The sequence below is a fragment of the Esox lucius genome, chromosome 23, assembly GCF_011004845.1.
Source record: "Esox lucius isolate fEsoLuc1 chromosome 23, fEsoLuc1.pri, whole genome shotgun sequence".
NCBI lineage: Eukaryota > Metazoa > Chordata > Actinopteri > Esociformes > Esocidae > Esox > Esox lucius.
The window spans coordinates 18,784,030-18,799,012 of NC_047591.1; the positions used below are offsets into that span (position 1 = coordinate 18,784,030).

General features: G+C 41.7%; 1 protein-coding gene across 12 annotated transcripts in view; it reads right to left on the reverse strand.

Moving 5' to 3' along the window:
- abcc9 (ATP-binding cassette, sub-family C (CFTR/MRP), member 9) overlaps positions 1-6,491 on the reverse strand; it is a 35,862-nt gene extending 29,371 nt beyond the window's left edge. For 8 of the 12 annotated variants that reach the window (XM_020042793.3, XM_010905190.4, XM_020042794.3 and 5 more), the window contains exons 1-7: positions 5,415-6,162; positions 4,225-4,346; positions 3,544-3,718; positions 1,931-2,072; positions 1,111-1,232; positions 529-695; positions 111-246 (exon numbers count right to left, since the gene is read on the reverse strand). In XM_020042793.3, the coding sequence (XP_019898352.1) occupies positions 111-246; positions 529-695; positions 1,111-1,232; positions 1,931-2,072; positions 3,544-3,718; positions 4,225-4,272 (790 nt within the window). In that variant the 5' untranslated portion in view covers positions 4,273-4,346; positions 5,415-6,162. Of the gene's footprint in view, positions 1-110; positions 247-528; positions 696-1,110; positions 1,233-1,930; positions 2,073-3,543; positions 3,719-4,224; positions 4,347-5,215; positions 5,320-5,414; positions 6,163-6,191 lie in introns of those variants that run through there. The other 4 variants (XM_020042790.3, XM_020042791.3, XM_020042795.3 and 1 more) reach the window with 4 other exon arrangements.
- Between the last annotated feature and the right edge of the window lie 8,492 nt (positions 6,492-14,983).

A 14,983-nucleotide genomic window follows, 5' to 3' on the forward strand; every position in this document is an offset into this window, starting at 1 on the left:
GCAATTACCACTAAGTGCTTCATAGGGATAAACTCAAGTGAACAAGGAACGTAGAAGCAGCTGTTTAATGGCCGGTAAAAACTCCCAAGGAATGAAGACAGGGAACTGACCTATGATGAGAGGGTTCATCCACCAGTATGTGGCCTTGGACAGGAGGTTGACAAAGGGCTGGAGGAATCTCACTCCCAGGTCCTGGAGGTCCTCTGGAGGCTTCACCTTCTGGGGGTTGGCAAAGAACACGTACCTCTGCAGGGACACAAAGTCATGGACAGAGTCACGCCAACGCTACCCAGTCCGTGGTAAACAAACTACAACCACATACACCCATCAGTTATCCAATCGCAAACCACCGTCAAGCATCAAGCAACACCATCAATCAAAAACGAACAACATCAACCAACCCCAAGCGATCACAACAGAATCCAACAATGCAACTCTGCGGCCCTCGGTCTTTCCCCTCCTCACACACAACCCCATTGAGTGCATGACCCATGAAGCAGTCAGGCCAGCAGGATATGGCCGACTCACCCTGACCCTGATGACGTTGATCTCTACAGCCATGAGGAGTCCGTACAATATGACCAGCATGGCGTTGATACAGAACCGTAGGTGTCGCACTCCAACGTAACACTCCGCAAACTTCCACAGCTTAATGGACTTGGTGATGAACGCGAGAATCCAATAAATGAACAGAGCTGCAGGAGCAGATTTGGCAAATCAATACTAAAATCCATGAATTACACCATAGGTCTTCAACACTCTCCTGGAGACCCCCCAGCCATTCCATCTATTAGAGCTAGCACACCTGAATCAACTTTTTAACTAATTAACAACCCTTACCTGTTGAATCAGGTGAGCTATTTCAGGGCAAAAACTAAACTGTGGCTGGTGGGTCCCCAGGAGAGGTTGAAGACATATGAATTAGATTACTTCTAGTGGGGCAGAACGGTTCATCTGTGGCTTACTTTAGTTCAGGCCAAATTGGAGTGCAAAAGAAAGGGGTCTGTTGGGTAAGGCTGCGCTGGTGACGTGGCGTACACAGAACACCTACATTTAAAGTGACATGAAATCCTGTGGTGAGACGGTAAGACTCTGAGTGGTTCTGCTCACCAAGAAGTAGTTTTGGGAAGTTGGATGTCTCGATGTTGTGGTAGTACACCACCGACGTGGTGGCGGCTATGAAACCCATAAATGCTGGCATGAACAGGTGGAGGTGATTCGTTTCCATCTGTCTGAAAGCATTGAGACAGGAAATTCCGTCAATATTTAAAGAAACAAAAACACCACGATTTTGTTACGGAAACATGTCTACAGAAAGTCTACACCTCGTTTTACCTTTTCACATTTTGTTGTGTCTGTCAGCCTGTGAGTTTCAGGCATTTCAGTTGATTAGCGTCCACCCCCCATTGCAATAGCAATCCAAAATTAGCTCAGGTGTAACAAAGCATCTACAAACTTACAAATGAAATGAAATGGCCTCCGTCTTCATGAAATGTTTGCGATAACATGATTCCGTCTCCAATACAGTTAACCTGGGGGAGTTGCTACAGCGTCAGCCAGTAATTAAGCGTCAATGTTTTAATATGGAGTGATGCAGATTCATGATAACTCACTCAGTCTCTCTGGTTATAGCTTGTGTTACGGCAACGTTTTGGATGATCTTATAGGTTGGAGTCTGAGCATGTAAAGCAGGGCCTCACTAAACATTGCTTCTCGACAGTAGCAAAGCCACTCAGAAGGTCACTGCACCAGAAATCCGTCATCCCTAGTTTTACGGTACAATAAAACACCAGAGTCGTGCTCATAACCTCAGCAACCCAAAAACAAATCTCTCGTCTGGTCCACTAAATAGAGTTTTTCTAGTTTTTTCACGACACAATACGTCTCCAGTTAAAGGCACTGGCCGAGGAGCAGCTCAGAGGGTTCTTACATGTTGGAGACGATGCCCTCAGCAATCTCACACACGTGGACAAACAGCAATGTGAAGGTTAGGATCCAGCGTAGATTGTGTCCAGGGAAGTGGAGCCATGTGTTGTGGTGGATCTGGACCTTAGAGCTCTGACTGCCCCAGCCTAGAAGAAACGACACATAAGCAGCCACATAAGTGAATCCTAATCCATTACAGGGGGACTTTCTAAGCTGATCCGAGATCAGGCTACTTCACCCAAATGCGAATAGATGCGTAATAAGAAAACACACACACCAGTAAGCATGAATTCATATTTCCCTCTGGGACTGAACGAATGGTGGGTTCGAGACATTCCCATGAAGCAGATGACCACAACCGCTTGGCCAAACTCCCCTGGAGTAACTCTCAGAGGCATTCAATTAACAGTAATAACGTTGCAGGAACAAGGAGCACTTTCTCAGCTTGACCTAGCCACGGGAACACAGATAACACAGTTCTCACCTCGCACGGTCTTCTGTTAAAATGAGCGTCCTGCTGTGTCACAGTCACTGTTTACGCTGCTCGTGACGTGCAGTTTGTATGCTGTCTTGGCTCGACATTGCTAGGAATAGTATCTGCCTGTGAGGTATATGCCTGACTAATAGACCACAAATCAACAATTATGGCGGTGGAGACTCACAAATACACACAATGCAATGCACTTCTGCCATCTTTGAAGAGAGTCTCCAAGACATCCTTTGACCCGTGAGGGGTATATCTGAGGCTGACTAAGGATAGGAGTCTAACCAGATGTTCTGTGGGGTGGTTAAAGCAGCTTAAGGTCGAACAGTGATAATGACCCTAGTAGATGAACTCGGCGCAGATAAAAAGACAGAGACAGACAGACAGATAGAGCAGTGCTGTTTGTCAGGAACAGGGTCAATTACGGCGCTTTTCCCTTGGTTTTCAATCTCTCTACAGAGAACAGTGAGTCTGTGACAGTGGAATTACTGAAACCCAGTCTGAGGTCAAAACGTATTATGCTTCCTTCAAAGGTTTACCTCAGCATGGAGACTGGAAGATTGGAAAATAATGACAAGAAAGCTTGCAAATAGGGCAACGTTGGGCACCATTTTAAACTGTAAACTGTAAGTAGAAGGTGTGTGGGTGATGAAAAGACTGTAACCAAATCCGTCCTTTAAATCAGGTAGGTTGGCGACCGTCACTCACACATTGAAATAAACACAAGCGTTTGTGCTGAAGAAAAGGCCTCCGGCAAAAATCTCTGTGTCCTTATCTCTGTTAAACCACTTGACATCAGTGTTCTGCGTGCTTTCTGAGGAAAGGTGACAAGATTCAAGCTTGTCACACATGTAATGTACTGTACTGTACACACACATACACATACACTCTAGCGCCACAATGTAGGTTAAGGCCTTAGGAGGACATTCGCCAGAGTGGATGGTGGGGAACCAGAACACAGCATTTATAATGCTTAGGAAGCTAAGTGTATGTCTGGCCAGAAGGGAAATAACTACAAAAGGGAGTGAAAACATAACAAGCATTGTATTATTTGATGGCATTGAGAAACATAATGTCTTATTAGTGGGAATTCTTGGCAACAGACTGAGACCGGGGGGGAACGTTCCACGTACCGATGAAGAGGATGGGGAAAGTGATGAAGAGCAGAAACACATGAGGGACCAGGTTGAGGGCATCCACGAAGCAGCCATTGTTCAACACTCCGTCTTCCACACTGTAGGCACTCTTATTCCTGTCATTGCCGCAGAACGACAGGCCGGGCATTCCACCTGATTGGTCCGGCAAACCCTGAGGGGAGGGACCCAGACACAAATTGGAGTCGTGAATGGTCGGCCAAACTGTCGTGCGGACATTGGAGGAGTAAACAATGACAGAAGAATCAGCTTTTAAAAACAGTGAATGCGTTAAAACTATATAGTGACTTTATTATTCAAATCACATTCTTTAATAGATGTGGATATTTCAGTATGGAATGTTGTGGTGAATGTTTTATGTTAGTGTTTCAATTAAATTCTGTTTTGTGTAATATACAGTACTGCTTAGTAACATTGTCTGTTTGAAACCCAGGAGAAATATAGCTGCTCGCTGAGCAGAAGTAAATAGGGATCCTTTTAAATAAATAAAAACATTGTCAGTGGTTTTAAATGAGATTAAATCAATAGCCATTATAATAAAATCAATAACCATGCAATAAACACATTTCCCAACCATACACTGTAATACAGTACAATTTGCATGGATGGATTGTTTTCCCTCAGTCATTTTAACTGCTTGACTCCACAGAACTCAATTACCGCTACACGCTGGGTCCCATTATTGCGACAGTATGACGGTAGGTCCATCCCACCTGATTGGTCCGCTGATGCCGAAGGGAGAGTACCAAGGAAGAAATGGGAGTCGTGCAAGGTCAGCAAAACTGCACAATGGAGAGACAAACAATGAAAGGGTTATCTTGCAAAGGTAAATCCACTGTTTCAAAACACAGGATAATGTAACTACAGCGTTGTCATTATTCAAATCACATCACTCAGTGGATGTCAACCCACTTACAATCAACTTACAGTAGTGACTGCATACATTCACAAACGTTCCTTGTATTGACCCCCACAGGACTCGAACCCACAACCGTGCCATGCAATCGCGATTATCTACCTTCTGAGCTACAGTAAATGAGATTACCTGTATGCAATATGGAATGTAGAAAATATCTTAGGTTTTTGTTTTAAAATAATTTTCTCATGTGTGTATACTGTTTTGTAATCTTAATATATTGTTGCGTTTCTGTTTGTAACCCAGGAGTAAAGCTGTTGTCTTGACAAGAAGTTAATGGGGATGCCTTTAAATAAATAAATAGACACACCTGCTCAGGGCTTTCAAATTAGATGGAATCAATAACCGTTATATAACAATTTCCCTATAATGCATCATTAATGCAAATTGCAAAGCTTTGTGTTTGTTTTCCTTCACTCATTTTCGAATGCTGTGACACACTCCGGCATGACGGAGGACTCACTAACCGCAAGGCCTCGAGCCGCTCACTGACAGCGCTACATTCCAACTGGTCAAACAATTACGACGGAAAATACAGACAGCACAAGTAAAACTGGGAGAGATTACTCGCAACGTTATGCTTTAAGCTGTTTTTCACGACATATGCTAAGCCTCGTTAGCTATTATACTGTATCAGAGGATTATTGTAAAGAAGCGCTACCAACTAACAACAGTCACTCTTGTTCTCATATGGTCTCTAGGCAAAAACACAATAATGAAACAAAATAATATTACCAAACAATGTTAAAAAGCAGGCATAAAAACAACTTGACGTATTGTCGAAGTCAAACTTCAAGTTGGAAGTAACTGAGAGTTATTCTAATTTCACAACCACTCGTAAGGAGCGTCGTTTTCAGAACCCTCACACAGAAGCAGAACACATGTCAAGAGATACAGAATAATGTAAAGAATAATCATGAATCAAGAACTGTACCTCAGAAGTCTTCACAGGGTGTCATTCCGGTTGGCTGGTTTTTGGAGATAGCAATCACACCGAATTGGAGGCGGATTATTTTTAGCATTTGGCGCATCAGCTGCACATACTGCTTCCCCTATCAGATTTCAAAACTTGAACAAACCTAGTGAGGTTCCTCGCGGTAGACCCTCCAACCAAGTGGTGGTGGGATACGGGACATGTCACTGTAGCAATGTTACTGTTTAGCTCACATAGGTGCGGTAGCCATAGCTGGGCTAATACTTAGAGGTAGATATAATATCCTAAATAATTATAGATGTTTTATGGAAACAGAATAAACCGAATATGTCGCTGAATGGAAATATACGATTTGGCCATATTTGTCGGGCTGGAGACGTGTTTCCTACAAGGACATGCGTGGGAGGATACTGGCCACAAAGAAGACCTAGGCTACAACTATCCTAATGAACCAGTTCACGTGTATGCCGTCAGCGGTCATAATGATCAATCAGACCAACTTATATAAAAACAGAACTTGCCATTTCATTAGCAGTCTGTACTCACTGAAGGTTGTTTGGTTAAAAAAAACGTATTCTCTTTCCTAATAGCCTATATAGTATACCATACAGTGTTTCAGATCTCGAGGTGCGCTGATTACATCTGATATGTGTCTGTGCTATTCCACATCATGTGACATGATAATGTATTAATAATATTATTATCATCATGAGTCCGATTAAAGGGGGAACAATCAAGCTATCTTCTGTCTACGCATGAAGCATCGGCATCACTTACCCTAACCGCACGGTTCAGCTTTGTTCAGCCACTGTCCTGTATGCTATTCTCGCCAACCCCCGGATCTGGGTTGTCTCGTCTTGTCCGTTCATTGATTTTCTCGGGTGAAATTCGTGAAAGGATGCTATGGAGCACGCGACCGTTGGGCGAGATGCGCATTCGTTCATTCCTTTAGAAGAGCGCTCACACGATCATCGCATGATTATGGCGTCCACTCCTGCACAATGTGGAGACTTGTCTTTATGTACAAATAGCACACGGGCACATAGTGCTTACAAGTAATTTTACGTTATGTAAGGCATCTAAAAAAACGCGGGAGCAAAGATCAGCCGGTGTTTTTTTTCGCCATTTCAACCATAATCTAGAGTTCTGGTTTGGATAAAACGTCTCTTGATAATAAATAATTGGATGGATAGATCACGTGTCCATTATGCCGAAAGACGTGCATTTGAAGGTTAATTGAGGTGGTTGCAATCTAATGTTCGTGACTAATGTAAAACCAAATAGCCTACACTAGTGAACCTTTTTCCTTATTAACGATTGATTTAAATATTGAAATGTATAATAATTGTTAATATAATTTATCATTTAATAGCCTACAATTAAGGATTGCATGTATACATTGATGTTTCAGGACATTTGATATTTCATGAGTAGCCTTAAGTTTCATATGTAGCCTTTCTTTAATTGAAGCCACTGAATTTCTCAGAGACCATCATCTTCCTAGTTGCACAATCCTTGTATTATTAGAGTTTAAGTAAATATGTTTAACCTGGTGATGTCTAACACTAATTTAAATAATCCTTACCTTGCATGGCACACACCATGGACTTGGCTTTATGGTCAATTAAAAAGGGTTGCATCATGCATTTTCCCTTCTCTTATTTTTTCGGTGACACACGCACACACACACACACACACACACACTCAGGCGATCTACACAAAGCCCAGAGGGCTCTGCATTAAGTGTGTCAGAGTGCAGAATAATTGATGACTGTCCAAATTATCTAGTATGGTTTGTTATGACAGGTGTCAGTAAACATCAGCAAACACAAACACACACAAAAAAGAATTCAGTTGTTCCAAATAAAAGTTATTAATAACAGTCATTACCCCAAGACAACTGTACAACCCACTTTGTTGAGGCAAGTACAGTAGCTTACAAGCTAGTCTCAAACTAGCTAGTAAGCTAGCCAATGCTAAGTAGTAAACTTATAATAAATAATAATAACTTTATTTGTATAGCACTTTTCTAGTACAATTACACAAAGTGCTTCACACACAATAAAAATAGAAATACATTAAAATAATCATTAAAAAAATACAAAAACACACAAAAAAGTAAAGGAAGTAAAAAGAATTACCAAAATATAAAATCACAATGATAAAATATTCATAAAAGCCATCTTATAAAAATCTTTTGGGGTAAGATTTGAAAGAATGCACTGACTTAGCATCTCATTCTGTGGTAGGCTGTTCCAGAGTCTAGGGGCCCATATAGCAAAGGCACATTTCCCTTTAGTTTTCAGTCTAGACTCCGGAACAGCCAGAAGTCAATTTTCAGCTGGTCTGAGAGGCCTAACAGTGCAGTCTGGGTTTAGCATGTCACTAATGTAATCAGGTGCCAGACCAGGTGCCAGACCTCTGATATTCACTAGTAACCAACGTAGAGCTGCCAACACTGGGGTTGTATGAGACCCTGATTTAGTCCTGTCAGCTGAATTCTGTACAACTTGGAGTTTACCTAGGGTCTTATTGTTGAGGCATGTATACAAAGCATTACGGTGGTCTAGCGGAGATGAAATGAAAGCATGTATAATTTTCTCAGTGTCCTCCAAAGATAAAAATCTTATTTTGGCAATGTTTCTAAGTTGGTACAAGCATGACTGCACCAGTTTTTTGTGTTATATTCAAATTGTAAGTCCGGATCAAAGAAAACTCCCAAATTTCTGGCCACAGGCACAATATTTTTTGCTAGAAGTCCTAGAGCCAACTGAACTTCATCCAAAATAGATGGGGGCCCAATAATTAGAACTTCGGTTTTATCAGTGCTTAACTGAAGAAAATTATTGGACAGACAGTTTGTAACATCTTCCAGCCTATTATGCAGAATACACAACTTGCTCAAGACATTTAAAAAGAGCTATCATTGGATTTCATTGAAACCTGATCACTGAACTTCTTTTATTTAATGTATGTGAATCTTTTGGGAAGGGTTGGGTCGCTTCTGCCAACCCTTGGCGAAGGTTATTGACCCTCCCTCTGTTTCTTCATTATGCTGTGCCAACAAGACACCCTGGCTTCAACCAAAGGAAACACTCTTCCCATGATCAGGGTGTAAGCTGTTCTGTCTGTCCTGAATTCTATTCTTGAACTAAATGTTTTAAAAACACTTAACACCTATTTATATCACCTTTGCAATTGTGACATATAGCACTTACTGAGAACTGTTTTCTTAGCAGGAGGTTTGAAAGCAGAATTGGCTGATGAGTGAGCATTAGAACAGAAGCCAAACTAGCCCACGGAGGCCAAACTAGCCCACTGAGACAAAACTAGCCTATGGAGGCTAAGACTAGCCTATGGAGGCTAAAACTAGCCTATGGAGGCTAAAACTAGCCTATGGAGGCTAAAACTAGCCCACAGAGGCAAAACTAGCCCATGGCTTGAGTTCATCTTGATTTGAAGTAATAGTCATTTAGCCTAGAAAGAAGTTGTGTAGTAGAAGAAGATCTTCTACATGTCATGTGTCAGAGTTTCCCATGGTCTGCTGTGTTGACAATGTTTGCTGCTCCAGTCCATAGCATTATGTGAGACGAACCAGCCAAACCTGACAACAGAATAGAGAAAAATACTGATAACACTTTGTCACGGTTGTGTCTAGGCAGGACACAACAAACTGAGGAATAAAACAGAACACCTTAAATAAGGTCCCCAGTTAGAAACAATGAGGTGAAGCTGCCTCTAATTGGGATGAATAGAAACCATAACGCAGAGAAGCCTATACAGACACCTAGTTACAAAATAGTTATAGTGAGTGCCATCCATATGTAAGAAGATGACAGAGCCAAATGACTTGGTTTGAAGAGAGAAGACAACAGGGCCCATCGCCCTAGGGGAGTCAGGAGTCAGACCCCTCGGTACAGACTCAGATCCTCTCCCCATCACCTGCCAGGTAGGATGCAGTCCAAGAATACGCAGGTGCATGAGATGCCCAGCACAGAGAGGGTGGTTTTGATGGTTCTTCACAGTGAATACATCCTAGCTCTGAGGTGGTGGAAAGGAGAAAAACTAAGACAAAATGTTCATCAGAAATGTGATTGATTAAATATGTTAAAAAAGCTTGTACATTTTCCTAGAGTACATAACAATGATTTGTGAGGTTTGTTGTGTGTGTGGGTGTGTGTGTGTGTCTCTGGGAGCATCTTTCTGTGTTTCTGTTTGTGTGGCTGTATAGCTCCTGCAGACTCATCTTAATTCTTATGCTTATAGGCAGGTTTGTCCGGTGTACTGTGTCTTCATCTTCTGGGGACTTTGTCGATCTTCTGGTCCCAGTTGATTACTTAAAGTAATGAACATAAACCTCTAAATCTTATTCGTTATTGATTAAACAGATAGACTGGAAACAAGAACATGGTGACCGCGGACTCTGAGCAAATACAAGTTAAGACCTCTCTGCTGTCAAGGGAAATGTCGGTCTAAAGACAAATGGAATGTCAGTGATTGGATGCCATTGTTACAGTAGACGGCTGGAGTCTGGTCGTAAGAGTCCAAGTAGAGGCGACTTCCCCTGGGGAACTGCCGGGCCAGAGGACTGGGTGAAAGGTGGACCACCCTGGGACCTAGCACCATGAGAACCGTGCAGAGAGTGTGTGACCGTGTGTGCGAGTGTGTGTGGAGTAAGAACCAGGCACCAAGGGGGGGGGGAGGTTCACATCCCCTTTGCGTTTCCCAGGAGGCAGGAGAGGGGATCCCTGACACTTGAACCCTAACCCCACAGAGGAAGTGATGCTTTAAGACACTTTGATTGTGATTTTGGTGCGTTTGTTTGTGGGTGGTGGTGTGTGTGTGGGTGCGTGCGCATCCTTCTGAATCCTAATCCAGTCATATGTTTAGTTATTTTAACTTGTCTGACGTGACATGGATTAGTCGCTGTGGGTAGGTTATGATGTACACCATTTACACACAGATTAAAAACCATCTGTATCCCACATAGTTTAGCTACAGCCCTTGTAATGTCATAGCTGTGGGTTCAATTCTCACGGGTGGTCAGCATGATAAAGGCACGCACTGAGTTGCTCTGAATTAATGCCTCTGGACTGACCAAAACATAAAGCTCTAATTCACTTCTTTCTCTCCCATCTATGTGAAATCCAGGATCCGGTTTCCATTGCAGTCCTACAGGACTGAGAGGGATCTCTGGGATCTCTGAGTCTCTGGGCCGTTCATCTCTGGCTCCCAGCGTGAGAAAGTTGAACTGGGGGCTGAAGGAGTGTCTGTGATGCTCCAGATAAGGTCCATTCTACTTCCTGTCTTCCACTCTCCTGTGCCACACGTAAGAACAGCCCTCTGCAACTTCATCTGTTTTAGCATGTATGCATTCAATGTAGTTACTTGATTTGGTGAGGGTTGCTGTCTCATGCTTTTCATGCTTATACTAGATCCTTATCTCTTCTCCATCCATTTCTACTGTCTTGCTTATATTCCCTGCCTCCTTGTCTCCAGTGTCGCCAGTAAATTAACTCCTCAACCTAGCTCTTACAGCAGACCCAGAGGAATAGTGGCAGAGTGGGACTGTTTACTAGAAACATACAAACACGCATGCGCACACGAAAACACACACAACTCTCCCCTCCAGCATGAACGTCCAGAAGTGATATTCAGAAACAGTCTCTCAGGTGAACACAGACACCACATTAACCGGATGTTGTCCAAACTCGCTGCTCATTTTTAAACATAACCCAAAGAGCAAATGGAAAAAAGGTATTTTCGACAAGAAAAACATAATTTAATCATTGTTCAAACGGGAAACACCTCCTTTCAACGTGAGTATCTAGTTTACTAATATCCTTCTGATTTTTTACAGAGGTTGACTGGTTGCTATAACTACTATTTCACAGTTAATAACTTTCCACGTGAAGTGTGGTTCTCTCCTTCTGCCTTAAGATGAGCACACAAGCTCTTACACCTTTTTTCTTTTCTTTATTTTTACAATTGCTCTTTTTAAATAACACACAATTAGTGAAACCAAAAACTCAAGGAGCAAAACCTCAGCTCAGATCTGCACAACTATAACAACAGACCTTCACAGGTCTGCACATTCTCAGCCTCACACGTTTTGCAAAACACTAAACACACTTCTCCACGTTAGACACGGGAATCTAACATGATGTCACTTCTTTGCCGTTTCCAGGCGCTGCCTTTTAAAACGCCACGCCTGTGAGCCAAGTGATCAAACACAGCCGTCAGGTGTACAGGACACTTAGGTGCCTAGCTGTAAACTCACCAATCATGCGTGAACATCATGAAAAGGCAAAAGGTGAGTTTACCTGTCTTCAACAAATATGGAAAGACAACGTTTGCAGGAAGCGGAGGAGTGAGGATGAGAGGGGTGGCGCCCACGGAGGAAGAGGAGTACGGAGAGGAAGAGGTAGGGGTAGACCTGGAGGAGGATGTGAACCATGTTGTAAACCATGGGTTGACATTGAGAGAGGCTGTTCACCTCTTTCAATGTTCACCCCAACCTCAGCAGATATAAAGTTGCAACGGTTTTCAACAATGTCCATCAGGTCTCTCTGTCAACACTGGGGCGAATCCTTAAAAAACATCACATACAGACAAAAGAACTCTATTGAGTGCCAATTGAAAGAAATTCTGAGACAGACTACACAACATTGTCACAGTAGAAGACCAAATTGATGCAGAGCAGATGAGATGCATAGATGATAACCCTCATCCAAGCCAAGGAGGAGGCCTGCGACCAAATTAACGCAGGGTCTGTGCTAGGATGGGTTCATCATTCAAGAAGATTCTTCCCTCGCTGTTTTGTGAGAGAGGACATAGCCTGTGATGTGGACAAAGTGCAATGGCCATACCCAGCTGGGCCAAGAGATGATGCTTGGGTTTTTTTTTGTCTTCACAAATGTTTTTGCTGTGTTATGTGATATATTGTATTTTGAATATTTTCTGTTTAGATTTTCAGTGCAAAGCTCAGTACTGACTGATTTTACAATGTAGAGAGATTAATCAGTGTGCATTACTTGCCATGAGTGTTGTGTTTGGTCAATATATTCATGTGCTTTGCTCTAATAATATCTCTGAAAAAAATCAAACACAGTCTGTATCATTACAAAATTAGAAATGTTAAAAGTGTTTTAGATTGAGCCCAGCAGAGTGCAACTGGTTCAAACAGAATCAGATTGATGGAACCATGCGTGTGCCATTTGATGACAAAATTGATTTTTGAAAATAAATTATTGTATAGTTTTGAATTAAGTCTTACTTTTTGCAAAAGATCTGAAGCGTTCTGCTCCTTGTGTGTATGGTTGTGTGAATTGTGTGTAGTGTTTAAGTAATCATAAAAAAAATGAATAGGTCGCTCTGGATAGAAGCATCTGGTAAATTATATTTAATGCACATGTCTAGATAATTGTAGTTACACTGGACACAAACCAGACTAATGCAGTACACAGGACGCTCCTTCGGGTATTTCTAATATGATTTTTTTATTAGATTGTACTGCCACCTGCTGACCGGTTGAAAGTACTACCTATTGTCTCCCCTTCACCCTTGTTCTCATGGGTTTTCACAGACACGGGTCACGATGAATCAACATTAATTTTAAACAAAGTATGCTGGAAGGACTCTTGAGCAACTAAATTATTCACTGTCGATTGCATGGAAACAGTGCTCCTGGAAAACGTAAGAAGCTTCTATACAAATCCAGTATTGTAAACTAAAGGAAATGGTTCGTGAAAACAACATTCCCAGCCTGAAAAAAACGTTAAATCCGATAGCTCTAGGATTCACATGCACACAAAGTACACATCATTGAACAGTACTACATTAATCCTAGGCCACTATGTGTGAAATCACAAGTTAGTTCATATCAAGTTTAGCCACTTTATAAAGTGAACTTTAATGCTGTTTGAAAAGTGTTTGATGGAACCTATTTATCATTGTGAAAGCTAGTAATATTGCCAGTCTTGATGAAAAATTTATTTTTTAGCACATGAAGGTTATGTGAAAGACTACGGAAATGATTAAACATTCATATTTTTTATTGGATTGTTCTGCTTGGCAAAGCCTATTATTTGATGCTAACCAGCCATAACATGCTTTAATTGAGTAATTCTAATGCAAGCACATTATGATTTCAAGGGCTTAAAATTTGCAATGTTTTAATCATTACAACAAACAGATGCTGTGGATTAGTGGCAACGAGGTGGCATTGTGACTGAAGCGTTGCATCGTGCTTTAATGAAAGTCCTCACAATTACGTAACTAAACATAATTTTTACACGCAGAATGGGGTGGTTCCAGAATACAAAGGTGCATAAAGGGACATACACACACACACTCATCTCCCAATGCTGCCTATATCCAGTCGTTATAAGAACCAGTGACTGATAGGAAGCCTCTTCAGGGTTGACGGAACATGATTGAACGCCATGTGTTGCCCATAACATCACGCTGAATAAGCTTCAATGTTCTCAGAAACAGCGAATGCTTTGTCTTCATTTGGAAGAGAGTCACAATCTCTGTTTCTGTTGATCGGCGAGGTGTCGAGTGGGAAAGTTAAAGGGCTCTTTGAAGACAATGTTATCTACTAGAAAGAAGCCCGTTTAAGGTTCAATTCTGATTACTCGCTTATGTTTCAGCCCCGGCGATGGATCTTGAATCACATTAAATATGTTTGTCCTTGTGGAACAGTATTCTCCCGTGTGTCTGCACAGTTTGTGATAGGCCTATATGTGTGAAATACTGTATTAGCGTCTTCAATGGCACACTGGCTGGCACGGAGCTTGGACACGCCAGGGAGTGTATTAAATCGAAAGTTTTCTCCCTTTTTTATTTATATTTTGAATATTTTAGCACTTTTTTGGCGCCCCGGGTGCTCTCGTCCCTCTCGATATTCCAGTCTATAATGAACATCGGCTCAATATTCTAAGATGGGCGACACAGGGGGAAGACAGTGGTTGAAAGCAATATTAAAGTTAAGACAATATTAAGAGCAATCGTCCTGATCAGCAAAAAAAATCTATTTCCCTTATAGTTAGAAAAGCGTTTGTTGTCATTCTGATGCACCGCCATTTGTAAACAGCAGAGGACACTGTGACTATAACATTAGTGACAGTAGACCGGTGGAGACCATCGCTTTTTATCTGACCTTATGCAATAACAATAAATTGGACATCACGTTTGACATTAATGTAGACGATCATTTCTATATTATTTCCCAATGCACTATTAGCACTAGTTTGATTCTTGTAGCCATCAATTGTCCGACGAACACAACCGTATCAGCAAACTTCTATAATTCAAACTTCGTCCATAGGATATTTGTCTTAATAAACAATATTTGCGATGTCGGACGTCATTGGTCGGTGTTGGAAATTTACTGTTTTAAGTTATAGCCAAGACCTACCAAAGGCCTATCACGTATCACAACTTCTATGTCGTGACGAAAGCCCATTGTCACAATCACTTAATTTGCCTCCCGGGTGATTGCAAAGAAAACAGCCCATTCAAGATTGGATTATTAATATTCATTGTTAGTTAAACTGCAGAAAAAC